This window comes from Chanodichthys erythropterus, chromosome 18, assembly GCF_024489055.1.
Source record: "Chanodichthys erythropterus isolate Z2021 chromosome 18, ASM2448905v1, whole genome shotgun sequence".
In the NCBI taxonomy this organism is placed as follows: Eukaryota; Metazoa; Chordata; class Actinopteri; order Cypriniformes; family Xenocyprididae; genus Chanodichthys; species Chanodichthys erythropterus.
In genome coordinates this window covers 34,613,244-34,630,940 of record NC_090238.1, presented here as the reverse complement: position 1 = coordinate 34,630,940, position 17,697 = coordinate 34,613,244, and the positions used below count along the sequence as shown (strand labels likewise).

The 17,697-nt window shown below is 34.7% G+C and overlaps 1 protein-coding gene across 1 annotated transcript in view; it reads left to right on the top strand.

The window, feature by feature from the left end:
• dtnbb (dystrobrevin, beta b) overlaps window positions 1-16,453 on the top strand; it is a 70,803-nt gene extending 54,350 nt beyond the window's left edge. Inside the window, exons 12-21 of the mRNA XM_067366746.1 lie at window positions 7,134-7,224; window positions 7,481-7,566; window positions 7,776-7,889; window positions 10,873-10,969; window positions 11,147-11,167; window positions 14,022-14,181; window positions 14,889-14,978; window positions 15,061-15,114; window positions 16,253-16,286; window positions 16,397-16,453. Coding sequence (XP_067222847.1) covers window positions 7,134-7,224; window positions 7,481-7,566; window positions 7,776-7,889; window positions 10,873-10,969; window positions 11,147-11,167; window positions 14,022-14,181; window positions 14,889-14,978; window positions 15,061-15,114; window positions 16,253-16,266 — 727 coding nt within the window. The 3' untranslated portion in view covers window positions 16,267-16,286; window positions 16,397-16,453. The remainder of the gene's footprint in view (window positions 1-7,133; window positions 7,225-7,480; window positions 7,567-7,775; window positions 7,890-10,872; window positions 10,970-11,146; window positions 11,168-14,021; window positions 14,182-14,888; window positions 14,979-15,060; window positions 15,115-16,252; window positions 16,287-16,396) is intronic.
• Window positions 16,454-17,697: the final 1,244 nt, after the last annotated feature.

Genomic DNA, 17,697 nt, shown 5'->3' with positions numbered 1-17,697 from the left:
GTGTGTGTGTTGACTTGGTACTTATGAACCAGAACTTTTGACATCACTAACGTCCAATTTTGTTGGGACAGTAATGCTGACTTTCTAAATTGACATTGCTCATGCAATTTATAAAACAGACAGTTTTATGTACTGCTGCACACTGTTACAAAATCATCATCCTGTTCCACTTCAGTAGTGTCACTTGGTACAAACCTGGGACGTGATCTGGGTGCCGCACAAGTGCCTAGCAGCCACATTTGTAAACCTTATGGCAGGTACTCATAGCCTAAAAGCCTGATTAGAGAGAAGATCGATGGCAACTGGAACACATACTCAGTACCTTTTTCTCTCTGATAGAGAAAAATAACTGCAGAAACGATTTTTTTTTAAAGAATGAATGTTAAAAATATGTATTGAATGGTATGACTGTTTGGACTAGTGTAACTAGTTTGGACTCATTAGAAAATTCATGCATTTAAGGATTTTAGGATTTCAAAGAATTATGTGGACTTAGACTTTTAATTTAAAAATGCATATAATTTACAGCTAAGTTATTACTCATATATAAGACTGCAAATTATTCTTTAAAATCAACATCAAAGTTTTTTCTTTGCAAGTAAGCATATTAATGTTATGATATTGTTACTATTGCCCACAGCTGGAACAGGCGATTGTAACAGCATGATTTTTTTGTTTTAAATTTAGTAGTAGTTTTTATTGTACTATTGGCATATATATTTATATCAAAAGGTGGCAAATCGTTTTAATGGGGGCCTATTATGCTCTTTTACGAAGTCTTGATTTTGTTTTTGGGGTCTACTAGAATAGGTTTTCATGCTTGAATGTTCACATATTTTATTTACATTTTTGCAGCACCTCCCAGTCTGTCAGGAACATGGCTTGTTCGGTGTGTTGTGATTGGTCATCCTTCGAGCTTTGAGTTTGTTTTGAGCTTGCCCTTGCCATAACCATATTAGATCCGGGGTGGAAAAAAACGCGTCTCTTGGAGATAGCGACATTTTTTTTGTTCCTGCCTTAGGCAGGAATTATTTAAATGAGGAATTTTATGATGTGTACATTCCCGGAAGAAAACTCAAGACTACAGTCGTGGCGTTTCAGGGAATTCAGAAACAATGTTTACTGAAATTGAAAATAACTCCCTTTGGAGTGGACGTTGTGCTTTGTAATTTTGCAGGCCTTTTTCATGCTCAAAGAGCAACATTACACATTAAAGAAAGCTGAAAATGTAAAAAACTGTGACAACAACCCTTGATCTCCGTTACTTCTCGAAACATCAACAACAAGATTCTGTGTGAAATAGGCTTGCTGCGATAGTTGGGGTTGGCGGTGTTACATGTGTTCAGCCGCAACACTTGCCCCCGTAATGAGAATCATTACATTCAGTTAGAAAACAGACACTACAATTAAAAACTGAATGCGTCTGCTCAATGCAGCGTGAGCCGAACGAGAGTCGCAGCACAGATCAGCAGCAGAAGTCAGATTTCATTCATTACGACAGTGAGGAGCTGACTGACAATACGATGGCGGATGACTTTTGCAGTATTTTGGATTTAAGCCAGGTGCTAATAGGGAACTTGTAAAAGATATTAGTTGTGTTTTTCTAGTTGTTGTGTTTTTCATTAAGAACAATAATGAGCCCACCATTCAAGCAATTGCCTCCTCCGAATTGGCGCTAATTTGAAAGCGAAAGTAAAATGCGCACAACCGCATAATAGTGCATGTCTCAACTTCCATAGGAATTCATTGAAAACGCTCGCACCTTTATGAATGCCCGTGGGGTTTTGAGCATTTGAATTAGCGTTTTGAAAGCAAGGTGCAAAAGAGGGAACACCCCCTCCCCCCATCCCAGTGATACCGGTGTTGTCACACATCGATTAACCAGTGGATACATTTCCTCACTGTCACAACCTAGTGTGAAACTTTTTGGGCCTTGAACTTCCATAAGAAGTTTCTCCTTCTCTCTCTAGCTCAGTTTGAGTGTAATTGCATGGCCTTGTGGGGACATCAAAGCTGTAGGCAGGACGATAAGCGCGAGTCTCTCTGCTGACGGTGCAGCACACGTTCATTTACCGGGTTGGCTTTCAAGGACAAGTGGCCTTGCGTAGAATTTATCGTCTGCTGGGTCATGGCCAGTCTTGCTGCCAGAACAGAAATATCATTTTCCATTTGCTCCGAATGAGTTTTTAATTTGAAGTTAAGTGAGTATTGACCACCTGCCACTAGATATGAAATCATAGACTCCACCTCTCAGTCTAGCTGTACAGAGAGTGGTGATATGCTCTCCATGTCCTTTATCGACTTTTGCATTTGAAGTGGTCAGGGTATACTTTTTTCTTTCAGGTCATTTAGAATGTAAAATGTTATGGTAGTTAGGTTTTCATGGCAGTCTACAAAATCCTCCAGCTCCTGCAGATTCATCAGTTTTCAAGCATTTTTGCATATTTGAACCCTTTCCAGCAGTGGCTGTAGGATTTTGAGATTCATCTTTTCACACTGAGGAGAATTGAGGGACTCAAACACAATTATTAAAAAAGGTTCAAACATTCACTGATGCTCAGGAAGGAAACAAGATGCATTAAGAGTCGGGGGGTAAAAACTTTTGAATTCAAATATCAAGGTAAATTGTAGGGATGTCCAGATACGATCACATGATCGGAAATCGGGCCCGATCATGTCGTTTCAGACTCGATCGGAATCGGACATTACCTCCCGATCAGGACTCGGATATATATGTATTAGGACGGTTCTCCACTTACGGACCGCACTTGCACTGCGGTCCATCTCGAATGACGACGCATCTATTGGTTAATATGGTTTGTTTAAAATAGCAACGTGGAAAACAGACAGAGTTCAGATAATGTATGTTTCAGTCGATGGATGCATAAAACGTTACAACAACGATAATCAGAAAGCGTGGACAAAACAGTCACTCTTTGCAAACTGTTAACTGCGAGTGCCGTCTGCTCTAATGTCCAGTCATTTACGCCGTCATCACCCGGGTGTTGATAGCGCGCGAGCGCAGGTGAGACCTGAACAGCACACGTTGCTATCTGTGTTTAAACTAACTCATTTAAGCCTTGCTGATTTAAACCTTAAAGAACAAGACGCGAAAGAGAACTCGCACGCGCTGTGAGAAGATTTGTGTGCGCTCATCCGAAGCGCGCACACGCTTATTTCAGTCAGCGCGCAAATACTGAGTTCTCTTTCAAGTCTTGCGCTTCGGCGGCCACATTCATACAAAAATTATGTCAACATGCCCGTTCTAGAGAGCATCCTAGCAAACATAGTCGGTTATGTCTTAAGTGAACGTATATTAGTCGAGAAAGACAGCGCATGTGGAACAGTAGCTATATGTACTGGATCGTGCATGTCTTAAAGGGAAAACAACTATTCCTGCTGCCTGTTTTTAATGTTAAATAAAACAACAAAAAACAAAGAAATCACTCACTGCTCTTGACTGAATACTGAATAGTTTTTGTAACTTCAATAATGATTAATCTTTATTTATTTTATACAGTAAAGATAATATATATTTTATATTTGATTACTATGTGAAAACTGAATACCTGAAAAACCTGAAAAGCACTGTTCCTGGATCTGTTTTTTTTCGCTCTTCTTTATTCTTTTTTATGTAGGCTATTAAGTATCGGATCGGGACTCGGTATCGGCAGATACTCAAAATCAAATGACTCGGACTCGTACTCGAGGGCAAAAAAACGTGATCGGGACATCCCTAGTAAATTGTACTTAATTTTTCTGCCGGGAAACATGCAAGTATCTTCTGTTGGTTCCGAAGGGCAGTACTAAATGAAAAACAATGATATTTAAAAAAAATAAGAAAAATTGTGACATCTTCATCCTGTTCAAAAGTTTTCACCCCCCCGGCTCTTAATGCATCGTGTTTCCTTCTGGAGCATCAGTGAATGTTTGAACCTTTTTTAATAGTGGAGTTTGAGTCCCTCAGTTGTCCTCAGTGTGAAAACACGGATCTCAAAATCCTACAGCCACTGCTGGAAAGGGTTCAAATATGCAAAAATGCTTGAAAACGGATGAATCTGCAAGAGCTGGAGGATTTTTCTGAAGAACAGAGCTCAGTTTAACTGCTCAGGACAAACAAGAGACTCATGAACAACCATCACAAAACATAAAAACAGTCATGGATCATCAGGTGACCACACACAGTATTGAGAATAAATGCTTCACATACTTATGAATGGGGTTATTTTAATAAATTCAGCTATTGTTTTGTCTTGTGAACTAAATGCAAACATCTTTTATGTAAAATATCTTACTCAGGTCAGTACTACACAAAAAATAACATGCATTTTTTATCATCCTTCTTATTTTATTAAAATAATTCTAATTTTCACAGATTCTGCAAGGGGTTCACATACTTTTTCATGCCACTGTACATGTAATATAATAATAATAATTAGTTTTATCATTATTGTTGTTTTAATCATTTAAAAACTATTATTAATATCTTTTAATATCAAATATTCTTCTTATTATATTTTTAATCATTTTAATACTTTTAATAACATATTTATAGTTGATTATTGTTATGATTAAGTTTGCAGGGGCATATTTGCATGTAAAGGATTTGTTCCTCCTAGAACAATGTTATTCACCGACAGCATTTTCCACCCAGTAAGGTTTTTTTTTTCCCTAGTCCAATGATATACACTCGTATTTATCTCGAATGAGTGCACATAATTTTAAACATATTTCTCAAACGTGATCTTCATTCTTTTGCATAAAGCTTTTTAATGAAGAAAAATGATCCAGTGCACCTTTATGTGTCAATATAAGCGCCTAACAGTCGCTGTCAGGGTGCCATATCAATAAGTGGATTCCAGTGGATCATTCTCAGCGCGACACTGATTATTATAAACACCATGTTAGTCTGCGAGACGTCTGGCATCGAAACAACCCTCTTAATGAATCACTCCCCTGAGACCGCGAGTTCAGGCAGGTCACAGCGGTGGGGCCACAGGGACCGACACAGCAGGAAAGCTCCATGCAAGTCATTTATTATCCTGTTGTATTATCAGACTAATATAATATTTGTGTTACATTTGATTGATGAATGTGGTGTGTGCATTTTAAAAAATGTGCGTGTGTGTGTGTGGGATAGAACTGCCAGAACATACGCATATTCGCACATATACACACGTGATTCACTCCTAATTGTAGAGCACTTAATGAGGAAGGAAAACATATGCTCCATCATCTGCTCCAGCCATATGCCAAACCCTATAACGTACTGTAAGACCCAGACTCACTGAGTGCCTATGCAACCTCTGCACATGTCTGTGTTCTTCATCCTTTCAGACAAACTTACAAAATGTGCTCAAATTTTACTAAAAATATTGTTTATATATTTATATCTATATTAAATTTATTTATTATATAAGTATTATATTATATCTTGACTTTGTGTATAATACATATAAAATTGCTGAAACCACATATTTTCTCAAAATAAATTTTTTAAAAATGATTATTTTATTTTATTTTATTTAGTGCTGTCAAATCGATTAATCGCGGTTAATATCTTTAGCATCTAACATTAAATTTGTATATGTATGGGTGTGTGTGTTTGTGTATATATATATATATATATATATATATATATATATATATATATATATATATATATATATATATATATATATATATATATATATATATAATTTACAAACTTTTATGTTAGTGGTGATTTAATATGTAATTGTGATTAATCAATTCGACAGCACTAATTATATTATATTATATTATATTATATTATATTATTATATATTATATTATATTATATTATATATTATATTATATATTATATTATATATTATATTATATTATATTATATTATATTATATTATATTATATTATATTATACATTATTATATTATATTATATTATATTATATTATATTATATTATATTATATTATATTATATTATATTATATTATATTATATTATATTTAGTCCTGTCAAACGATTTTTCATATATATAATATATATATATAATATATATATATATATATATATATATATATATATATATATATATATATAACACATATGTGTTTAAGAATGTTTATTTGAGAAATATTTACATATTTATATAAACATTTTATATGTAAATATAATATTTTTGTTAAATATATACATGCATGTTTGTGTATTTATAAATACATAATAAATAAACAGTTCACACATTTATTATGTAAACACAAACTTTTATTTTGGATGCGATTAATCGTTTGACAGCACTAATTATATTATATTATATTATATTATATTATATTATATTATATTATATTATATTATATTATATTATATTATATTATATTATATTATATTATATTAAATTATATTAAATTATATTATATTATATTATATTATATTATATTATATTATATTATATTATATTATAGTATATTATAGTATATTATATTATAGTATATTATATTATATTATATTGTTATTTTATATTTTATTTAGTGATGTAAAACGATTAATCTCGATTAATCGCATCCAAAATAAGTTTGTTTACATAATATATGTGTGAACTGTTTATTCATTATGTATATATAAATACACACATACATGTTAAATAATGTTTATTTAAGAAACGTATACATGTATATTTATATAAATATTTTACACATAAATATAATATATTTTTGTTAAATATATACATGTTTGTGTGTGTATTTATAAATACATAATAAACAAACAGTACACACATTATGTAAACAAACATTTATTTTGGATGTGATTAATCATTTGTCAGCACTTTATATTATATTATATTATATTATATTATATTATATTATATTATATTATATTATATTATATTATATTATATTATATTATATTATATTATATTATATTATATTATATTATATTATATTATAATTTTATTTTATGATGCCACTGTTTCGGATTAGCTTCTCCAAAACCTTTTCCTTGTGGTCTTCTGTCATCTTACATATTTCATTACTCCTGTTGATTTCAGGAATTCACATCTTCCCTCATCTGTCTCATGCTTCATCACTCTCTTTGCCTCTCTTCTTCCTGCTGTATGTATTTCTTCTTATTCTCTCTATCTGTCTGGACAGTAGCACCCTTGAGAGTCCCAGCAGACTGGATGAAGAACACCGTCTTATCGCTCGATATGCTGCTCGTCTGGCGGCGGAGGCCAGCAACTCCACTGTGAGATTTAATTCACAAACACACTCAAATTACACCTCTCCATACATTACAAGGGTGAAAAAAAGGGGTCTCGTTCATGAGGACACAATTGTTTTATTGAGTGGAATTTAACAGCATGTTTAGTTATAGGTCTATTCGTTTTAGTGTACATCTGGTTTTTATGCATCCATAACTTGATGTCTTCATTTAACGGCATCTTTCCAATTAGTTTTGTGCATAATTAGTAATGCTGTTCTCTAATGATTTTGCCTTTTAGCAATGCCCTCCAACTGATCTGAGTTTCAATTTTGATGCTAATAAGCAGCAGAGGCAGCTCATCGCAGAATTAGAGAACAAAAACAGGTGGGTTCTGCACTCGTTCTTTACAGATCTCTAAATTCCCATAGCAAACTATACTTGTTTGTAACAATCATTAAATTCTCTTATAAGTTAAAGTAACTCATTAAGAATTCATATTTACTGTCCCATAAAATATTCATGATCATGAATTGAGAGCTTTCAATAGGTGGCATTGAAGTTAATTTATGTTTTTGTGTGTGATTTGTATGTAGAGAGATCCTGCAAGAAATCCAGCGTCTACGTCTAGAACATGAACAGGCTTCTCAGCCCACCCCTGAGAAAGCCCAGCAGAACCCCACTCTACTGGCAGAGCTTCGACTGCTACGGTCCGCAAACACAACTACACAGAGATGCACAAAAAATAACAGAATGGATATATACTGCCGGACAAAAAAAAAGTCGCTCTTTGGATTTAAATAGGCAAATGCTTATGAGTCTATGGACGGATCATTATTGCTGTGATTATTATGTTTCTAGCATGTTGTATGTTTGACAACATTTCTTTTAACCGTAATCGATGGAGTGTGCAGCTTTTCATTTGTGAAAGAATGGTTGGGAGGGAGCATGAAGAATCATTTTCACACATGAATTGGGTCATGAGTCATTATGTTGATAATGTTGTGATATAATTTCCATCAACAGGTGCATACATTTTTGGTCAAAATCTTTTGACAATGCAAGAGGTGAGCACTCTGTAAAGTCTCCTCCAGCACATCCCAAAGACTTTCAATGAAATTAAGGTCTGGACTCAGAGGTGCCAATTCATGTGTGAAAATGATTCTTCATGCTCTCTGAACCATTCTTTCACAATTTGAGCCTGATGAATCTTCACATTGTCATTCTGGAATATGGCCATGATGTGTCTTCCTACACTTTAAAAAATGCTGGGTTAAAAACAACCCAAGTTGGGTTGAAAATGGACAAACCCAACGATTGGGTTGTTTTAACCCAGCAGTTGGGTTAAATGTTTGCCCAACCTGCTGGGTAGTTTAATTTAAACCAACTATTGTTTAAAAATTGCTATATGGCTAGCTTAAAATGAACCCAAAATAGTTGGGAAATTAAAAACCAGATGCAATTAGAGGCAACAATAATAGACAAAAGGTGAATGTTTATTAATAAGCTTTAATATTTTATTAATATAAATTTAATAGTTTATTAATATAAATGTATTAATAAGCAATTTAATAAATGTTTATTGTTTAATAATTATTCATTGAACATTAATAAATGTTCATTTCCAACATACTTTGGGTTAATTTTAATTTTAATTAAGCAATACAGTAATTTTTAAACAATAGTTGAGTTAAATAAAACTACCCAGCCGGTTGGGCAAACATTTAACCTTACCGCTGGGTTAAAACAACCCAATCGCTGGGTTTGTCCATTTTCAACCCAACTTGGGTTGTTTTTAACCCAGCATTTTTTAAAGTGTACATGGTTGTTTAAAGAGGGCCTATTATGGCTCTTTTCACAAGATGTAATATAAATCTGTGGTGTCCCCAGAATGTATTTGTGAAGTTCCAACTCTAAATATCGCACAGATCATTTATTATAGATTGTCAAATTTGTCCGTATTTGGGTGTGAGCAAAAACACGCAATTTTTGTGTGTGTCCCTTTAAATGCAAATGAGCTGCTGCTCTCCGCCCCCTTTCCAGAAGAGGGCAGAGCTTTAACAGCTCAACAACAACAAAGCTGGAGAATCTCACGCAGCCAAAATGAGGATTGTCAGTAACGGTGTTCAGCCTTACATTGTTCAAACCGGAGTCGACACTGATGGAGAGACTCAGGAAGAAGTTACAACTTTTAGAATGAAACTGGATGTTTCTGAATGGTTAGTGGATAAATTTATGTAGTTGCTGTGGAGTTGATTCAACTCATCCACTAGCATGTGCCGTCATGTTCATCTTTTGTGTTGAATTGACCCTCGTTTGTGAAGCAGTCCGGTGTAAAATGACGGCATGACAACAACACTCTACTACAACAACTCTTCCTCTTCTCTAAAGCAGCCCAACATGGCCTCACCCCCTTTTTTCGCCCGCTTGCAAAAACAAAATGGCGGCACCATGGGTGGAAACAAAGTTACTGGGTTGTCCATTTTCATGTTTTCTGGGTTGGTAGATGCACCGGGAACCTGATTATAGCACTTAAACATGGAAGATGTCAGATTTTCATGATAGGTCCCCTTTAAGAAAAGAAAAGCTGCACACTCCATGAATTACGGTTAAAAGAACTGTTCCCAAACATATAACATGCTAAAAACATAAAAATCGCTGCAAAAATGTTTCAGTCTTAAGCATGTGCCTATTTATATCCAAACAGCAACTTTTTTGGCCAGGCAGTGTAATATTAATCAGTTAACCAGAGCATTTCAGAACATTTGAGATTGTTAGGAACATAACAGATTTTAAACAGACTAGCTGGGATTTCACTCCCTTTAAAGTCATTTAAACTGAGTACCTTTTATGGGCACCAGAGGGCATGTAGGAGCCAAATTCATTTTCTTAATAATGTTAGTCTCAGGAGATGAGTGAATTAGCACATTTCCATTATGTGCCAATTTTGCCCTCTTTGTTTTGGTTTCATGGAGATTTAGCCACATTATGTGCATTTCTGAGCAGATTTAAAGACTAGAAAAGGGTCATATTATACACTTTGTCACACTAATGTTAAAGGGATAGCTCACCCAAAAATGAACATTTTGTCATCACTTACTCACCTTCATGTTGTTCCAAACTTGTTTGAGTTTCTTTCTGCTGTTGAACACAAAAGAAGATATTTTGAAGAATGTTGGTAATCAAACGGTAGCCAAAATTATTATGGAAGTCAAATGCTACCGTCAACTGTCTGGTTACCAACATTCTTAAAAATATCTTCTTTTGTGTTCAACAGCAGAAAGAAACTCATACAAGTTTGGAACAACATGAGGGTGTTTTTGGGTGAACTAACCCTTTAATAAAGGTTTCGTAATTTAGGTTTACGTGACCATTTTCCACTGTCTTTTTGAGCATTAAAAGGCTGTTTTCACTACTGCACCTTTAAGAACAGTATATGCAAATATCCTCTGTTCTCATGGTTTTGGAGCCGTTTTACCATGAGCCATTTTTCCCCACTTAGTTTTCATAGGTTGTATGAATAGGTTGTGGAGGGAGATTTGCTTTATGAACATAGTACAAGGAGCTTTTCATTTCAAAAGAGCAAAGAAAATCCTGTTTTCCATCATATCTGCCCTTTAAGTTATATATTTGGCAGTCATTGATTTTTAAGTTGGTGACTCATTTATTCATTTAGTTTGTCATTTTGTTCAGGCACAGAAAAGACGAGTTGGAGAGGCGCATGTCGGCCCTGCAGGAGAGCAGGAGAGAACTGATGGTCCAGCTGGAAGGTCTCATGAGGCTGCTGAAGGTATGAAACTTGTTGGACAAAAATTAGGTCCTTCATTTCCCATGGCATGTATGGAAACAACATCATTTATTTTCTCATTCTATACTCACTTTTTTTCTCTCCACCTCTTTCTCTACCACCTCTGTCTCTGGCGTGTCTGCTTTCACTCACTGTCATCTCTCATCTTCTGGCTGACAGGATGAAGAGCAGAAACAGGCAGTAAGTGTTCCTTTAATACAGCTCAAAATTTCTGGAGTAAATACACTGGGTCACAGCTGCAAAAGTTTGAGCTAACATATGTATTGTGCATGCCAAAACACGGGCATTTTCATTAAGTTGACAGGTAGAAGATTAATGGGGTGCACAATGCTGAAAACGGAGAGGATTACTGACAAAAAGAATGTTTTGTCTTCATTTACTCACCCTTTTTTTCCTTCTTTCATGGAACACAAAAGGAGATATTAGGCAGAATGTTTAGGCTGCTCTTTTCTGTACAATGACAGTGTTTTTTTTTTTGTTTTTTTTTGTCTTGCTCCAGAAAGAATGGAAATATGACAAAAATACTATGAAATTAGTCCATATGACTCATTTGACTTTGCCATCATCTAACATTCAGTTACAGTTAATCTTTAAAATTAAAATTTAAAATGAATAACACTGGTAAATGCAATCGTTAGCAAATCCCAAAATGAATATGCATTTTAAAACTGTAAGTTATACTGTTATATTATATTATATTATATTATATTATATTATATTATATATCTTTATGTATGACTTTTGATTGTATTACATTCATAGTACATTCTACAGTCTTGTAAACTTCAAATATGAAAATAAATTTGCATATAATGCTATGAAGCCTAAATTCACTTGCAGTGTTTAAAATGATCATATTATATTATATGTGACCCTGGACCACAAAACAAGTAATAAGGGGTAAATAAATAAGCTTTCTATTGATGTATGGTTTGTTAAGATATGACTAGGATAGGATCTGAATATCTGGAGGGTGCAAAAAAATCTAAATATTGAAAAGAATTGCTTCTAAAATTGTCCTTAGCAATGCATATCCACTCACAAAAATATATTTTTTATATATTTACAGTAGGAAATGTACAAAATATCTTCATGGAACATGATCTTTACTTAATATCCTTATGATTTTTGGCATAAAAGAAAAATAGATAATTTTGACCCATACTATGTATTGTTGGCAATTTCTACAAATATACCCGCTTGACTTATGACTGGTTTTGTGGTCCAGGGTCACATATTATATTATATTATGTAAGCAATACGGTATGAGAGGCTGTGCTGTATCATGAATAAGTCATGGCTGAAGGGCATTGTTAGGCATGACTCAAAGCGGATGCCTGCAACCCCTTCAGCCGTGACTTAGTCACGATACAGCACTAGCCTCGAGTACCTTATTGCTTTTATAGAACAGTTACTACACAATAAAATATTAAAGCTAAAAAAATATATGTATCAATGCAACTTTCATGAAGTAAAATCCCCAAAGCCTTCCTTCCGCCGGAAAAAATAGTTCCTGACTGTGAACAGCAACAGAAGTTACATTATTACGCCATTAGATGGCGGCAAAGACTGTCTTTATGAGTGTGTCAGTCAGTAGCGAAGACATTTATATTGAAAAGACTGAAATGTTGTGAACACGGAACAAGACGCAACTAACAAATGCTTTGACTAGAGCTGTCAGTCACGGGAAAACCACTTAACTGTTAAAAAGACAAGATATCGCAGCGGACATTTAAACAGATTTTTATTATGAACCTGAAGGAAAATGCTAAATCTGAATGAGGTAAACTCGCTCACTCGATCTCTTTCTCACAATACTCTTCTACATAACACAGTAAGCTTCATTGAACAAACAGTTTATGTTGCTAAGAGTGGTTGCTAAGGGTGTTGTGTAGTGATACGCAGAACCGCTGGATGCATATTTAATATTTAATTCTGTGATGCCTATATTAATGGATTTTAGTTGTGCTTTTTTTTTTTTTTTTTTTTTTTTTTTACATTTATTTAGACAAAATAGTATAGCATTTTAGGGTTCAGTTCTCACTTTTAACTAGTTGCTTATTAGCATGCATATTACTAGTGTATTGGTTCATTATTAGTACTTAATCTGCATGACCTTTTTCTACATCCCATAATCCTACCCAATACCTAAATTTAAACGCTACAAAAACTACCTTATTAACTACTAATTTGGAGTTAATTGAGGCAAAAGTTGTAGTTAATAGTGAATACATGTTCCCTATACTGAAGTGTTACCAAAACTTTAATATCAGACATTCAGCAGTCTTTGGCTATAATGAGAATAATTATCAGCCAGAATTTTAATAGCGGTGCTTTCATACTCTTTTTTTTTTTGGCTTGTCAGTCCATTGTGTTCCACAAAACAAAGTAAGTCATAAAGGTTTGACGTAAGGATGAGTAAATGATGACAGAAATGTTATTTCTTTATTTCCGTTCAATACTTTACTAGTACAAAATGATTGATAAGTGAAAGTCGCCTAATGAGAATAAAGCATGAGACTGTCTCTCTGGGCGATCTCTATCACGTCTGCTCCTCATAACGAGGACATGAAGCTCCCATTTCCAGTCAAGTGCCGCTGCTTTGTTCCTGTGACCCAGGGAGGGACCACGAGCTGCATGTCTCCCTGCCAAATATCAGAGACCTGCTCTCCTTTCATCAAGGCTAAGCACCTCACGTCTAATGTGACTGCAGTCTGGCCAGCCATCTGCTGCCTGGCAGAGGGCCACAGGCCTTGAGCTCAGCATCAATCTGTGGGACAGTGCGGCCCTTTTCTACCAGCCTTTTGCTCCTCTAATGGCTCTTGCGTGCTGCTCAGTGAGCTCTCAGGCCGAAGATGCATGGAGAATGCAGTACATGGAGACAACCTAAAGAAATAGATCAGATATCTATAGCCATGTCTGCAGTAGTAGCTTTTTATGAGTGTTTCTTGGGGAGCGAGGGACCAATGGAGGTTCAGGTTGTTACGCATCTAGTGTAATTTTTGCATTCTCCTCCCTCACTCCCCTCCTACAGTCTCAGACGGGGAGTTCGCCCCACTCATCACCCAGCCACAGTGCCAGTTGCACCATGCCTATGCCCATCCGCTCCACCTCGGCCGGCTCAACCCCCACACACACACCGCAGGACTGCCTGGCAGGGGTCGGAGATGACGTGCTGGATGCCTTCTCTCAGGGTGAGGAGTCTGATGCTTTCCTTTGACATACAACATCTTCCACAAATGGAGACATTTTGAAGATATTTAGAAGATGTTTTTAGAAAATGTTTATTGGAATGTCCAAGATTATCTTTCACATACAATTAAAGTATATGTATACTGGGACAATTAATAGTCAATTAATAATACAACTATTATTGTGTATATTTCAAGTCTTCTAATGCCAAATGAGTGAGGAATAGACTGAAATTTAAATCGCTAAATTAATTTTGGGTTGAAAAGTTCTTTAAACAGTTAGTTCACCCAAAAATGATAATTTTGTCATTAATTACACACCCTCATGTCGTTCCACACCTGTAAGACTTTCGTTCATCTTCAGAACACACATTAAGATATTTTTGATGAAATCTGAGAGCTTTCTGTCCCTCCATAGACAGCTACACGACTGACACTTTGACACTTCAAAAGTTCAACTGCTCAATTCCTATGGATTAGGTTTATGATCTCTTTATGAACTTTTTGAAGCATCAATGTGTCAGTCGTGTAGCTGTCAATGGAGGGACAGAAAGCGCTCAGATTTCATCAAAAAGATCTTCATTTGCATTCCAAAGATGGACGAAGGTCTTACGGGTGTGGAACGACATGAGGGCGAGTAATTTATTTTTTGGTGAACTAACCCTTTAAGCTCTGGATATTGTGATCTGAAAAAATCTTCTTTCATCCAGGTGTACCAAGAAATCTCCGTAATGACCTTTTGGTGGCAGCAGACTCGATCACAAACACTATGTCGTCACTAGTGAAAGAACTTCACTCAGGTGATCATGTACACTTGCTTCTGTCCTCTAAGTACCTACTTCATGATTTCAGTGTTAACTTTAACGTTTGTAAATCTCACAGTGGATGATGGTCTGGAGGATGAAGAGGAGAACATGCGAAATGGAAGGGAGAAGGGTGAGTCCCAACGGCCTTGTTTGCCATTTTACCCTTATTGCTTTACTCATGTTCTCTTAGCATAACAACTGATAATATAGTTATTAAAACAGTAAAAGTCCATTTGTCTTGCATAAGCTACCAAGCTATTATTCATAGGGATGTCCGATATATGTGTAACATTTTTTTTCAGGATTTTCTTTGATGAATAAAAAGTTAAAAAATATCAGCATTTATTTAAAATAGAAACCTTTTGTAACAATATACACTACTGTTCAAAAGTTTGGGGTCAGTAATTAAAAATTTTTTTTTTTGAAAGAAATTAATAGCACTGATGTGTTGTGTTCCACTGATAAAGTCAGTAATTTTTCTTTTTTCTTTTTTTTTGAAAGAAAATAATACTTGTATTCAGCGCGGATATGTTAAATTGATAAAAAAAAAGTGATAGTAAAGATTTATATTGTTAGAAAAGATTTATATTTTGAATAAATGCTGTTCTTTTAACCTTTTATTAATCAATGAATCCTGAAAAAAGTATCACAGTTTCCAAAAAAATATTAAGCAGCACAATAATAACTGAACTAAATGATAATAAGTGAGTATCAAATCAGCATATTCAAATGATTTCTGAAGGATCATGTGACACTGAAGACTGGAGTAATGATGCTGAAAATTCAGCTTTGCATCACAGAAAAGTATATTAAAATAGAAAACCATAATTTTAAATTGTAACAATATTTCACAATATTATTGTTTTTTCTGTATTTATTATGAAATACATGCAGCCTTAATGAACATAAGAAACTTCACTCAAAAACATTAAAAATAGTAATATTTCCAAACTTTTGACTGGTAGTATGTATATATATATATATATATATATATATATATATATATATATATATATATATATATATATATATATATATATATATATATATATATATATATTTTTGTATTATAGTCAAAATCATGAAAATAGTTTACATTTAATTATCGCCTTAAAGTGAAAACATTTACTGTCTTACTAGAATTGTAATATCGGTGCATCCCTAATTATTTAAAGGGATTAAACGTCCACAATTTCTATCCTACAGAATGCAGTCATTAGTTGTCAGTAGTTTCTCGGTTTGATTAAGGCCTCTTTTCTTTCTTCTAGCTGAGTCAGAGTAAAAGAATATAGAATATGTCATGTAAGTATAAATGAGAACATTGACTAGTCCTGCCCTGAATGCCAGAGTTTAATGTGCAATGTCCTGTGTCATCATGAGCCCCTAACTTTAAGTTTGTGTTTTTTGTCCAGTGTCATCGCTGAAGCATTCTGGGAAAAGGCAATCCACCCCTTCATTCTAAGCCCCAGGAAAGAACCAACGACATCAAAATCTCCCTGGCATTCGCACAAATGCATGCTCTTCCTCAACTGGGTTTCACTATGTGAAACAAACTCTTCATCACATCTTGCACAGAGCAAGTTGTATTTATTAGGAAGTATATAAATATATATATAAATAAATATATAAATATAAATATAGCTCTATGTCTATCTGTATAAACCCTTTGTTATCACGTTACCCATGAGAATGGCTTGTTTGTGCTTTCTTAAAAAAACCTTTATGAATTTGTGATTGCTACTCTCTGAAACGAACGCACTGTGCATCTTCATGACGTCACTCGAATCGATCTAAGCTGTAGCTTTTTTTCCAGATGTTCCTCACAAAGGAAGCGTTTTGTATAACTAGTGATGATTTTTGTGTTTTATTGCATGGAGCGGCTCTGCTGGATAGGTGGAGAGGGCTCGTAATTGCTCTGCATGTGACATTTATGCCTGCTCCGTCGCTCCTGATCATCGAACTGCTGCTTCTGCATCACACGCATCAGAACCACCATATATCAGGGACGTCTCGTAGAGCTCGCCGTTTGTCTGGGATATCTGCTACTGTGTTAAGTTTAGCCCGTCGTTGTGGCCGTTGTTTTCGCACTTCAGTATTGCCTCTTTAGAGTTTAGAGTATCGCATTTGTGTCTCTCTGTATTCCCGGAGAGCATAAAGGGACTTTAATGGAATGCGGATAGATTCCGTATATCCGTAAACCAGCTTAGCCAGCCATCTTTGAGTGCACACGTCTCTCTGTAAAAGTTACTTCAAAAGCTTTATTGAGTTCAGTTGTTGTGTATATTTGTGTGAAATAAATGAAACAAGTGCTCAGGGACTGTTGAGAGAGGAACACGGTAGCAATGCTTGTGAACAAATTGGTGGAATTTACTTTGACCCCCCCCCAAAGGTCAAATGTCAAAGATTAGCACAGGTCATAAAAACTTTATGGAATGGCTGAGGAGGAACGGTATTGTACGGAAGCCCATTTCTGCCACACAAGACAAAAATGCTTTGGTAAATCGTATTTATGAGATAAAAAGTCAAAATTATAAGATACGAAGTCATAATTATAACACAAAAACAAAAGTATGATACAAGAGTCAAAAGTTTGACATGAAAGCTGAAATTATGACACAAGTCAAAATTATGAGAAATTATGAGATAATTTCCTTATTAAGAGATAAGAGGTCGAAATAATGAGATAAATTAAAACAAATTCATTATTTAAAAA